Source organism: Anas acuta, chromosome 2 (genome assembly GCF_963932015.1).
Source record: "Anas acuta chromosome 2, bAnaAcu1.1, whole genome shotgun sequence".
Taxonomy (NCBI): domain Eukaryota; kingdom Metazoa; phylum Chordata; class Aves; order Anseriformes; family Anatidae; genus Anas; species Anas acuta.
In genome coordinates this window covers 150,298,743-150,312,694 of record NC_088980.1, presented here as the reverse complement: position 1 = coordinate 150,312,694, position 13,952 = coordinate 150,298,743, and the positions used below count along the sequence as shown (strand labels likewise).

Here is a 13,952-nt window from a genome sequence, read left to right as displayed (position 1 = left end):
TGTAGGTTGTATATGTACGTGTTATATATATTTGTGTGTACATAAATCACAGAGAGTTAAACATATCATCTAAAGGAAGCAGAAGCTTCTTATCTGAGCCTGAAAGCAGGCATGGAGTGCATCGTCCCACTGCAAGCTCAGGAGCCCACCCACACTCAGGCAACATTGACGAGCAAGGAATTCACCAGCCTGCATGAGCACAGTCACACCACCTCCTGGGGGAACTCCAGCACACCAAGGAAGCTAAGCACAGGTTTTGATGCAAAATCTGGAAAAACAAGTCAAGTGACCCCCCAGATATCCACCAACTCATAGGTGTCAGCTTTTCTGACCCCATTCCAAGGCCCACGGAGATCCGTGCCTCACAGAAATGTTCAGTTAAATGTAAGTTTTTTAATACCTGCAATTGGCACTCTAATAAAACAGTGAGAATTAATAGTGAATGATCTCCATAAATTAACTTCAGTATTAAATATATAGTGACATCCCTGCTATTTAATTACAGTAACTGCAATATCTAGGGTCAAACGTGACAGAAAAGTTCATAGAAAGAAGGGAGCTGAATTTGCACCCATATTCTTATATCAATATATATCAGCCCACACACAGCTGCTGTGGGCATGACCTAGTCCTCCAAGACCAAGATCCAACAGGAAATATTGCCAGCAGTGCTTATAAATAAACCACCTGATGAGCGGCCAAACTAGTTAATGGAACGTGGATATTTTCCTAATTAATTTTCCACTTTTTTTTTTTTCCTCATAAAAATGTAACCAAGGAGTTTTATAGTGCAATCCACTTGCAGATTCTCAGCACTGGCTGCAGTTTTTGTGGTTTGGTCCTTCCTTGCTAAACAGATAAAATAATCCAGCTGTTACGCTAAAACCGAGGACTTGGTTGCCTGCAGGCAGCCAAGTACATGTGCCAGCCATTTGGAAGAGAGTTTTATTCTCCCCATATGGATTTTGATACCTCTGCCTTCTTATCATCCCAAATACAGAAGGTTCCTTCTGTCCCAGCAGATAAAATCTGGTGATCATAAATGTGAGATATAGGCTCCTTGGTTATCACACATATCCAGGAATGTTTTGGTGGACTCCAAAACCCAGAAGGGAGGATCCACAAGTCAAAAAAAAAAAAAAAAAAACACAAAAACATATATTAAAAATAAATAAATAAATAAAATTAAAATAAACAAAGCACTACAAATATGAGAATGTTAAGACCACCATTTAGCAGTGACAATGACACAAGTATTCAGAGCACAATCAGGAGATACTTTAAGACAATGCTGCACTTTTTGGGGTAGTCACCAGTTTCCTTGCAGAGTGTGATCTTAAAGGTCTTTTCTAAATCAGATGATTTTACGATTCTCTGATTCTGTGAGTGTCTGCCCAGTGCAAGGCTGATCTCTTCAGAGAGGTCACTGATGCAAGCGCTTAGGGTTGTCCCCATAAGGCCCCAAACAGGTTTACAGTGAAACCATGCTTCCTCCTTTTCACTATGATTTCCCCATCACAGGCCAAGTAAAAGTTTATGGAGATGAAGAAACTTCATCAAGAGAAAGAAACAATCACCCTCTCTTGCTGTCTGTTGTTCCTTGAAAAACTTCAATAAGAAAACACAAGAAATAAAAGGAGGGAGGTACTCTGGAAAGCTGGTAGAGCAGAGAAAGGAATCAAAACTCTTAAACAACTCAGAAATTAAAGTTTGAGTTGTATTTGTAGGTTCTAGAAAGGGGAAAGTGATATTGTGCACACACAACTCAAATAATTATCTTCTAACAGAAAAAAAAATCCCTATGTCATCCAGAGCAGTTTTGGTCAAAGTTGTTAAATGTATGTGGGTTGCACAGCAGCAAGTTTTGTTTCAGGTATTGTACACAATTTGTTTTCTATTCTTGACTTTGCTATGCTCTTTCTGTTATATGCAGGGGCTCCATGTAGTAGTTGCATGTTTCTATATCTAACACTAATAACTCAGTCAAGTCAGTGTTGTGTGCTAGAGATAGAATAATCCAACCAAGGCTTCATATACACTTGGAAGCATTTCACTGGAGGTGATTTCAATAAGATCAAAGTTGAAAGAACAGATTCACCCTAAATATCAGTAATGATAAACTGAATAGAAGGATTTTGATTAATCTCTGTGAAAAAGGTGTAAAAACAACCAATGCAGAACAGGTATTGTAGTTCTGTTCATCCAAGCATTGATGAAATGTTGGACCAAGCTACCTTGCAGTGCTGCTCCATTCACCAAGCACAAGCTGTTCTTTTTTTCTTTTTCTTACAATTCCTTCCAAATCTGCAAGAAGGCAAGCTCTTAGGAGAAGGTCTTTTTGTAGGGCTGGCATTGATCCATGGTAGCAAAGTCCTAACTGAACACATGTCCAGTAATGTCAGGACCCAGGTATGCTCCTCTGACTCACAGCCCTCTGTGGACGATGCATGAGCCCACATTTACTTCTGAAAATACTTCTCAAATTTCCTCTTGGGCTCCTTACAAGCCATCCTGGAGTTCATGAAACTTGGCCTTCCAACTTGCTCATCTCTCATTTGCTTTCTAGGTTAAGTAGAATGACAGACCCAGACTAATAAAACAGAAGAACAACGTGGGAGCTATTGAGAAAGAGAAGAGGAACACAGAGATGACCACACAGTCCTGGAATGCATTACCAGCCCAAGTATTAGAAATTCATTGCTCAAGTTGTGCTGCAAAGCTTAGCTTAAATGTTATCTTCTTCACAGCTGTTTCAGCCTAAAGGCTCTCCTTTACTTTCCATCCACAAGAAGTTACTCATAAAGTAGAGCCAGCTGTTGGCACCCATAGAGGGTGCCTCTTCTCCCTTCTGCTTTCCCACACCTAGCCCAGAAGCAAGGATTACAAATCAAAGTCCAGCAGAAGTATATTGGAAAGTACAAAGGATTAAGAGGACTCCAGAAGCTCCACCTAGGATTCCAGAATATGCAAAAGCCAAAAGGGAAAAAAGTAAGTGCTCAGTATGGATGCACTGGATAAGAGAGGCAGTGAGTAACAGAGGCACCAACAGAGGTACCTCCCAGAACTGAGAGACAATGAGATTGCAGGAGGACCCTCACCCACAGCTCATAATCCCAGAGCAGCACTGGAGAACATCTGCACAGAGCTGCTAAAGCAGCAGACTCAAAGACCCTTGACCCAGAGACATGCCTGTAAAATCAGATCTCTGTGACCTCCCGGCCAACAAGGAGCAATGGGAAGGTGAAGGTAACCCATCTCTGCAGGCAGCAGCTCCTGCGCAGGACAAAGCTTGGAAGAGGCACTGATGGGGAAATTTGGGTGCTGTGAGTCCAGACCAAGGAGCCAGGGATGACCTCTTTATAAACACAGAAAGATAAATAAATGAGTAGAGTTTGTTTGGGCCCACCATCACCAAACTGATAGCTGTCAGTTAAAGTTTTTACTTTATAAACACAGTAAATTCTGTTTTAACATAAGTGCCCTAAGACTGATGATGATGGAGTTATATTGGAAGAAACAAAAGGGTAATTTAGAAGGACATCTTAATCCAGGAAGCCTACTTTCCCCTCCTAGTGATAAACTCAAATTAAAAACAAAACAAAATAATAATAATAATAATAATAATAATAATAATAATAATAATAATAATAATAATAAAAGTTATCTTGCTTTCTGGTCCCCAGTTTGAGCGACTGACAGGCTTGATACCCTAAAGTATCTTCAGCTGAAGCCGTGGCTGTTCAGCTTTTGCCAGGTCACTGCTGCCAATGTTCACATGCATAATACTATTTCTTTGCCTTTTTTTTTTTTTTTTAAAAACAGCTTCATTTCCATTCGCACATGAGAGCCAAGGCTGTCCAGACAGGAATGCTCAAGACCCCGCTGGGACACTGAGGCCATCCAAAAAGAGCAGCGCTCAGTAAGATGAGCACTGGCAAGATGCTGAAACAACTCCTAGCTCCCCAACATGGGAGGCCAGAGCTTCCGAAGAAAGAAATCAGATGTTCTGTGTGGATGTGGAAGACTTCTGAAATTTTGGCCAGTGCCTTTTCCCAGCACCTTGGACCTCAGGAAGGCAGAAGAACCTAAACAAGTGCAACTCTTTCACAGGACAGACACACAGCACAATAATATAAATCGCATGATTTTGCTAAACCCCACATCTATTATCTTTATTAAATGGCTTTCCCCAGGGAAGCCCTGCTAGAGGAGTACTCGCAGGGCTGCTGCAGAGGGAAATATGTACAGGACCTGCCCAAGGTGACACGAACAGGCAGTGGCACTGGTGAGAGGGGAGCAAGGAGGCCAAGCCTTTTCCCTGGTTCTCTGTTTTGGTTAGTGTTGGCAAAGACACTGTCACACACGGGCACCTGATGGCTGTCACAGCAAACCCGGAGGCTCAATGGGAGAAGTTATAAAAAACATGCATAAAAGCAGAAATAGGGGGTATATTAAAAATAATTTGGGTCTGGACCTTTGATCCATCTGAAGCACCATCCATTGCTGCTTTCAAGATGTTGCCTCAGAAATAGTAATGATTTTGCTATGCCTGGGGATTTGTGAGGGGGTCTGCTGAATCAAAGACCAGCTTTGGGAGAGCCCACCCAGCCATATCCACAGGGATGCAACTTTGAGCCACAGGATGCTCACTTGTATGGCTCTTCAGCTGCTCTAATCAGGGTAATTTTAATTGTCATCCACAATTTAGTGAAGTGAAGGATAGAGACCATCCTAAGGAGAATCATAGCCAAACTCTCTTTGGTAAGCAGCTTCTGTTAAGCAACAGGGAATGGTGGGAAGGTGAGAGGTAAAAGTAATATCAACCTTGAACCCCTGCTGCTTAAGATTAGCCATGCACCATTACCAGTGTTGCAAGTCTGCAGCCTCCCTTTACAAAGCACTCTGCAGACAAACCCCAGCTCACCTCTCTTGGAGGGCCACAGGATTTTTGCAGATAAGAATAATGTTTGGAGCATTTAGTACTGAACTGTATGGGAGCTTCTAGCTAAATAAATAGATAAATTAATAAATCAATCCGTAGATAGTTTAATCTTTATTTATTTATTTAGGTTCAAACTTGGTCAGAATGTGATTTCTCCTGGAAGAAACGAGAGAAATGTAATCATTTTTTCCTGCCACCAAATCTAAATATTTTGCAAATGAAATTCTTGGCCTCACATCTGTGCCAATATATAAAAGAGGGGAAGGGAAAAAAACAACGTATTACAGTTCTCAAACCACCTTCCACACAACATGTGACAGCCCTGAACTCAGGTCATTATTGGTGACTATCTAATGAAATTGATGCTCAAATGGAGAATGTGCCTATATAAAACTGTCTTTGAACATCTTTCTTTTCCCTCCCACCCACTAAAGCCAAAAGGACGGTGTTTGTGTGCCATGACTGCCATCACATCAAATGAAAGCATCAAAACCTACCTACTAGTCACTGTATAATTACAGAATCAATAAGGTTGGAGAAGACCTCCAAGATCATCTGGTCCAACCAACCCCCTCCCACCAATATTACCCACTAAACCAGATCCCCATGATGAAGAGCAACACCTCTCTTTGACAGCTGACCTGCTGTTTACCAGCATCATTAAAGGAGAAGTCTGCAGAACTGCATTCACTCCTTACCTATACACCCTCATCCCCCTACTTCACGTGTTTTAGAAACTCTTAGTGCTATTCTTCTTCACATATAATCTCTTTTATGAAGTTTCTACAAAATGCAGAATTGCTTTCCTAATCACCCTGGTCTGGGATATTTTGTCCAATCCGAATGAATCCAGGTCTCATATCTGCTGAGTTGTGAGGGCTCGGAGCAGGAGGTCCTGGCTCACAGCACTGAGAGGGGCCAATGCACCCAGACAGGCATTTCGTCAGCTGAGCTGACAGGACTGGACCTCCCATGGTATCTGCTCATATATCTATAAAAAATATTTCAATATTTCTCATTTGAAAACCTATGTATGAAATTCCAACTATGCTCTGCTGTTTTTCTCTTTCCCAAACCTTTGCCTGTACCGTTAGGCCCCAGTACAAAACTTCATCAATAAAACTATTTAAGGGCTCAGAAACTGCCTGTGGCTGAATACAGCACTAGGAGTGATGGTCTGTCCATCCTGAGAACCTGAGAGCTGCCTTTTGAAACGCACTTTAAGATATACATCTCCTTCCCAGATCCTAGTGTAGCTTTTTTTTTTTTTTTTCTCCTTTTTCATCATATTGACATCACTCTTGAGGATGTCACAGGTCCCCAGGGATACCACGGAGCTTTGCACATGCACAGTGGCCTGCCTGGTGCTATCACTCCATGGGTGTGTGCACAGTGTTGGAAAGATATTTACTGTGTTGGGATATGCTACCAAAGACACAATGGACAACGAGGTGGGGCTGTGTCATGGCTTTATCAGCACTCATCTGTTGTGACCTGGGTGACTTAGCAGGGTTCTCTCTCCTGGGCAGGGTGGCCATGCTGGCTAAATACCACACCCCACGCTACTTTGTAACATCTCTTCCACCTTTGAACATCCTTCTCTTAAGCAAGCCTGGTCTTCTCTCAAAAGTCCTTTAGATATTGCACAGATTAATGCTCCCTCCCAGTTGCTGTCCCCTACCTCTCCCGTCCCTCCATCCTATCACACTATTTTTTCCCACTCCCTCATCCTCTTAGGCAGAAACCTGCCCTTCATCAACCTACCAACCCACCCCACCCCAGTTCAGGAGTGGAGAAGACCCCACAGAAAGCCTGGAGAGAAATCTTCAGTGTAGAGAAATCTTCCCTACTCCAGGGCAGAGACAGAGCTCCACCTGCACTGTTGGGTGGAGGTCTTGACCTGGAAACTGTCCAGAACCAGGACTCTTTGTAGGCTATTTTTGATGCTCTTTCAGATAGTCTTCAGACCAAGCATACTGCCAGCAATATTTGGATTGCACTTACTTACTCATCCCCACAGCAGGCGCATGTGTCTGCATGCACTCACACATACTTTCATGCTGCAGCTGCTTTTTTGACAAATGTCTTTGATATCAAGGGAACCCAGGATAACCACGACAAAAGACAAAATTTTCAGGGCTCACACACATGTCCTGGAATAGCACTTGTGGAGGGGTAGGGGCAGGAGTTGGGGTCCCCCTTCCCTTTGGGTGACTTTTTACTTGCTCAACAAAAAACAGAGTAGATTCTTACCTCGGAGAGATGCATTTTGTTTGTTTCTAGTTTTGTGGCACTTTTTTTTTTTCTTTTTCTATTTTTTTTTTCTTGGAGGGTACCGTATCAGTCCATCTCCACATTCAAGCAGGACTTATCGCTCTGCCATCGGCTGTCACACAGGTGCGTCTGGTGTACCACACCGCGCGTGCTACTTTCCTACTTTCTTGCTTTAAAGCCCCTCTTTATCTCTCTGTATGCAAGCCAACCCTGGTGCCAGCAGCCCTGCAAAGCAAACTCCCCCCTATGTGAAGCAGCTGATTTCCCCCACCCCTCTGGGCAGAAGCCTCACACAGCCTCACAGTTCAGGGAATGCCACAACCTCACGCTGGGCAGCCCAAGCGTGTCCAAGCATCCCCTCTGCACCTCTTTTGGGGTCCCCGGGGCTCCAGGGATGAGGATAAGGATGAGGATGAAGATGGGGATGGGGATGAGGGGACACATGGCTGCTCAGTGGCTCTTCCGCTGGGGACAGGTACCCCCCGCACCCTCCACCTCCTTGCTTTGATTTTTACCTTCCGAAACACAACTGCTCTACTGCTCTTACCCCCGGGGATTTTACACAAGCCGCAAGCATGCACTGGGAAAAGAAAAGCAAAACGCAAACACCTCCAGAAATGAGTGGCTCTCCCATACACTTTTCTTTCTTCTTTCTTTTATTTATTTTTTTTTTTGTCCTCCAAAGAGGAGGCAAAGGAAAGCAGCTACCGCACGCCCAAACCAGAAAACAGAGATCCGGCAGAAGCAGGGGAAAAAAAAAAAAAAAAAAAAAAAAAAAAGCCTTTTCCTTTCCCGGCCCCGAGGCGGCTCCGGCAGCCGCACACCTGCGGGGAGCGCCCGGCGGCGCCCGGTGCCGGTCCCCGTCCCGGTGCCGGTCCCGGCTGTGGCACGGCTCGGCACGGCTCCAGCCCCGGTCCTGGCACCCCCGGGGACCCTTTCGTCCCCGAGCCGCTCCCCTCGCAGCCTGACCCTGACCGCTTCAGGCAGCAATGGGTGATCTTTCTCTCCTTGTGTTGTTCCACAGTAAGAATGGCAGTGATTAAAGCAAGCAAGCAAACAAAAAACTCCACGGTTTTCTGTGCAGATCCACCTGGATGCTGAGTGGAGACAGACTCAGTTCAGACACACTTCTGAGATTTTTCCTTTCCTTTCCTTTCCTTTCCTTTCCTTTCCTTTCCTTTCCTTTCCTTTCCTTTCCTTTCCTTTCCTTTCCTTTCCTTTCCTTTCCTTTCCTTTCCTTTCCTTTCCTTTCCTTTCCTTTCCTTTCCTTTCCTTTCCTTTCCTTTCCTTTCCTTTCCTTCCCACCTTTCCCCCCTCTCCCATCTCCCATGCATTTACCCGTGCCCACGCTCCTGCACGCACCACGCTCTGCCCACCCCGCACCAAATCCAAGTGTGTTTGCACAGGACAAGTCTCTCCTGCAGTTTCCAAACTCACCTGCAAAATGCTGCTTGTTGCTAGAATCCAGGGCAAAAGCCACCTCATCCCTGGAAGCCGGGATTAAATGCATTGATTGAACCCAGATTTAGAGCCGTTTTGAAAAAAACACCACTTTGGGGAACGCGGAGCAATCCTCAACTGGCAACCTAGCCGAGGCACTCTGCCTTTTTCTCTTGGCTCTTTGGGGATTTTATTAAAGACAGATCTGACGTCAGGGTGAAGGACAAGCCCTGCATTTTTCCTCTGGAGAAACTTTTCCTGCCTTCACTTCTTCATTTTTGTGTGTAGTGTTGTCCCACCTCCTGCATTTCAGAGCATCGCCTTAGCCAAAGGGCTCTTAAAGGGAAAGCTGCAGCACAGTGGTCCAAGGCTCAGAGCCTGCCTGTGGCATTCAGGCTCTTGAAACTCATCTAGGACAAGAAACATTCAGTCAGGCTTTCCTGACTGTGATTAACGAGCTTAGATCTATACAAATATCCCCAGATGTTTGATGCATGTAATCGCTCACAAGGAGCGGTTCCATTTGCAGTGCAGAAGGAGGTTAGCCCTGTGAGCACATCCCATGGGAAGCAGTCTGCTGGCTCCTCAGGGCACCCCTCTTTTCCAAAAGGAAGGGCACACTGTCCCCTGCCATGCTTTGTATCCCCTCGGTGATTTTGGTGGTGTTTATTGGGGTCTTTGCCAGTTCCAGATATTTCTATCCCATGCCAGCAGTGGGCATAATGAATATTGCCCAGGTACAGGGGTGCGAACCCCACAGTGAACAGAGCTAAACCCTGAACACTTTTATCCATCTTATATGCACTTTATGCACTTTATCCAGTGCATATCCTGGTCTGATTAGAAGGATTTTACCTGTGTCATCTCTGATTTTTTTCTTTCTGTTATTTCCACCTAGACTCAGGCATGCTATTTTCTCCTACCCTTCTAAATCCACATTTGAAAGAATTTAACATCTCTCCCTTAAACAGAAGTAGTTAAGGATAATGAAAACAAGTGCTCCCAGAGGAAAAAAAAAAAAAAAAAAAAAAAAAAAAAAAAGTCATATTAAACAGCTTTACATGTCTGAAACCCAAAACCAAAAAAGTCAAGATCTGGGCTGAAAGAGGCATCAAGGAAAAGTTGAAAGCAGGCAAACCCTCCTACTTGGCATGGCAGGCTGGGCAGTGATGGGTGGGTAAGTGTTCTGGTGGCCAAACTAGAAGTGAACCAGTGCCTAAACCTCTGCCCACCCTTGGCTACCCCCTGTGATTGAGGTGTGCTGCCTGTGATTGGGGTGAGTCCCCCGCAGCCCCAGGCATCCATCCCAACCCTGCTGGGGAGCTGGTGCTGCAGTGGGGTTTGTGTCCCTGCTGAGCTCTGAGGGATATACAGCTGATGGTGGGTGGAGAGGGGAGAGCAAGAAATGCATAAACTCCAGTAGCATGTATCCTTGCAGCACCTTTCACATTTCCCACTGTGATGGGTAGCTTAATGGTTTTCTACCAGCTGGACCAGGGAGCTCTAGCAGGACCAAATTTTCCTTGTGACACTCTGGACATCTGGCTGCTCTGGGAAATGATCCAGCCAGAGCTTGGCTGCAAACCAGAGGAAGTGTTGCCTCCTCTCTTGCTCTTCCAGCATCATCACGCCCACCACAGCCCCCTCCTAGATGGCCATACCTCCCTGGAGACCAGGTGGTGGATGCATTTTCGGCAGGTTCCTCCAGGGCTGTTTCTGTTCTCCTTCCTCTACACCCTTCTCCCTGTTCTCTCACTTTCCCCTCTGTTCATTCATTCCGCATCTTTCCATTTCAGTAGTTCTCTCTCACCCCTCTCTGTCACCAGCAGGCAGGCAATAGGCTCAGATGCAAAGTGGATGAATGTTACCTCTCACAAGTGGTGCTTGCAGGCTTGGAGCTCAAGGGGCCATGCTGGCAGTCTTAGCAAAAGTAGCTTTGCTTTGTAAATGCAAAAGAAAAAAGAGTTCAAAGTTCCAAGGTTACCAGACTTCAAAATTGAGGGAAAGGACACTTTATGAATGACACCAGAAATGACAGTTGAAGATTTATTTCTTTTTTTCTGTGGTGTGGTGTGTGTTTGGGTTTTTTGTTTTCACAAAGCAGTTGGTTATCTCATTCTCTTTTGAGCATTTCCCCTTTGTGTTTCATTCCCCTTAGAGAATGCCTTAGCTAGTGCTGTGGTCAAGTGCTTCAGTGAGGATGAAATCTTTGAGATGGGACATCTGGCTGCTTACAACTCCACAGCTCATCTCATGTTAGTTGTGGGATTTTGTCATGTGGTGACCATAAACCTCTGTCTCAGCTTGAATGAGACAGGGATTAAGGAGTGGACCTGCAGCTCCACAGTAAGGTGCTGAGACATCCAGCTACCTCAGCAGCCTCTCTAATAGTGATTTCTATATGCATATGCAAAATCAGTGCACTTACAGGTGCGACTGGGTGTACAGTTATGTCATTGTCTCATATGACAGGGACATTCAGTTTTTTGTTTAACTCAAAGGTAGCAGCAGTCCATCCTGGGCTCAGCTCCTTCCAAGGATGACAATGCTAAAAAAGATTTCTCCAGTCATGTCTCACTCGAGTTTAAGCCTGGGGATATTTTCACTGACTTCCATAAATGTAGGTTCTAAAGACACTGCTCTGTGTGGTTCAAAAATTAAAGCTTAAATTAAGATCTTCAAGTGATGGAAAATCTACTTCATGTTTCAGTAAGTTCAGCTACATTTACTATTAAAAATTTGTCTTGCATTTTCAGTCTGAGTTTTCTAGTTTAATCTTGCTGCAATGTCTGCTTGGCTGATGAGAATTCTGTGCCTCCTTCCAGCGGATACATTTGCAAAGGTGCAGTAAATCACTGCTTACTCTTCTCTTCAATAAAACAAAGATGACACATTGCTTTTCAGTTGCAGTGTCTTCTGGCTTCTGTGTTTTCTGGCTTTTGAAAGTCATTTTATGGTTTTAATGACTTTTGCCTCTTTACCTTTCACTTTCCATGGACGTTGTGTCTGTGAATGCTACTATTTGTCACTCTGCAGTCACAGCGAACATCCACAGTGAACTGAAACAGGTAGCACGCCCCTGTGTAAAACAGCTCTGATTCTGTAAGCCCAGCACTTTAATATCACTCCTTCCTCAATGTGTCCCTCTTGGCCACATAAACTATGCTTCTTGATTTGATCATGTTTTACAGTCTTTTTAGACTAAATAAACTGGGAAATGGATTGATTTATTTTATGCTGTGTGATGTGCCTGACACTTTTACTGAGGGCTGTAGCAAGCCAAAGAACACAGAACTTACTAAGAGCAGAAAGAGGGTTCAGGGAGGATGGATGCTGCTCTTGCTTGCAAATACATGGCAGGAATAACTCCTTGACTGTAGTGGATTTACCCTGTAATAAATGAGATCAGAGTCGCCTGTGAGTCCAAGGGGAAAAAAATAAATAAAAGAGTACCTTGGAATTTCCTGACTCATAAAAGGTAAAGGCTGAGTCATTGAGTCATGAATCTGGATTTTAAACAAGCCAAATACATGTAAGTAGCTGTGTTAGTCTTCTATCAGAGTACCCATGTTTCAGGCCGAGTGATGGAGGAGGTTCCCCTCTCACACAGGATTTACCTGCAGGACAGCAGAGACTCCATTGGGCCTGAGAACAGCAGCAAGGCTGACAACACCACCACCTTCATGACATGTTATGGAATGGGAAGTGAGATGCAGGAGTCAAACTGCACTTCCTATTATTGCTGTTGTCATTATTACTGAGGTGATAGGAAGGAGAGTTACATCCTGTTGCATTCAAAGCCTGTCCCTTTGAAGGTCTTTGGAGATGAGATGGCACCACAGAGTGCAAGAACCTGCAATACAGCAGTAGTACTCAGTCTTTGCTGTTTAAACAGTCTTCCCAGAGATGAAAAAGAATAGGGATCACAATACAGGTAGAGATCCAAGAACTCCTTTGGTCTCAATCAGCCATGGTAACATGATGTAGAAGGTACCAGATGGTATTTTGTATGTGGAGATGAGATAATGTAGTAAAGCCACTAGTGGATTCCCTCAGTCCCTTCAAAAATACCATGAAGTGAGATACCTTGAAATGTCACTCAAGACAGGTTTCCATTTCTGAGCAAGCACACACAGTTCTGTGGTTTGCCTTCCCCATGCTGATGTACATTTAAAGCTGATAATAGACCCTATTATATATAGCTAATATATATATATAATTTGGTTCAGGTAAACCAGTCTGAGAGGCAGCACTCCAGGATTGAATGATTATTTCTCCAAACAGCCTGCAGCCAAAACTGAAAAATGGAAACCTCAATATTTAATTCACTCATGCAGCCAAAACCATTTATATTCAAGTGAGAATACTGCCTTTGGGGAGACATGACTGTGGTTTCAGCCCCCATAAATAGACTCAGACTATTAGGACAGCTCTTCAGCTGGTGTCAATCTGTGTGACTGTTGATTTCAGCAGTATTAATCTGGCTGACAGGGGTTGAGCTCTTCCACTGTGAGTGAAAACATCTATGGTTTGAATGGCAGTAGTGGAAAAAAAAAAAAAAAAAAAGAGCCATTGAAATATTACATTGTTTAAGTTCCTATTTAAAGACAGTGTAGAACATTTTATCAATTTATAAATATGAGGAGTCATATCAGATCAGTGATTGATGCCAGCAACTTCAAATATTTTATTTTTTTCCATAAATCCATGTTTGTTTGTTTGTTTGTTTGTTTTTGGTTGATTGTTTGTTTGTTTGTTTGTTTTTTTCTCTTAGATTTTCCCCTCAAAATTAATGGCCTGACTATTGTGTTCATCTATTCTTAAATTTTCATAATTTCCTGTTGGACATTTATGTGGCCAATATGTGGGCAAAATTGTATTTTGATGTTTTTGAACCAGTACCAGGCATTCATGAGAATGGCAACAGCACTTAAGGGCACCCAATGTTTTCCATGTGTCTCAATATCTTCTCTGAAATAAATATTGGTTTCTTAATATAAACTTTAAACAAATAGAATAGAAGAAAAAAAAAATAAAATAAACAAACGACCACCACATAATGAAAAAGCCAAGCTCCAAGAATAATTAATAACCAAAACAAACAGGCCACAGAGAAACACAAACCTGCCAGAAATATGAACAAGCTCTGAGAAATCCTTGCTATGGAATAGTTGTGTTCTGGAAATAAAGATTTACATAATATTCACTAACCAATAAAAGAAGCTGGATTAATAGGATATATTGAGTCTGAGCCTCAGCTGGTATAAAAATGAAGTCCTTAGAGTTGATTTGTGGC

At 43.5% G+C, this 13,952-nt stretch overlaps 1 protein-coding gene across 2 annotated transcripts in view; it reads right to left on the bottom strand.

Annotated features, from left to right (window-relative positions):
• Window positions 1-8,940, bottom strand: part of CCN4 (cellular communication network factor 4) — a 37,114-nt gene extending 28,174 nt beyond the window's left edge. Inside the window, exon 1 of one of the 2 annotated variants that reach the window (XM_068672692.1) lies at window positions 8,654-8,940. In XM_068672692.1, the coding sequence (XP_068528793.1) occupies window positions 8,654-8,701 (48 nt within the window). In that variant the 5' untranslated portion in view covers window positions 8,702-8,940. The remainder of the gene's footprint in view (window positions 1-8,653) is intronic. The other variant, XM_068672693.1, reaches the window with a different exon arrangement.
• Between the last annotated feature and the right edge of the window lie 5,012 nt (window positions 8,941-13,952).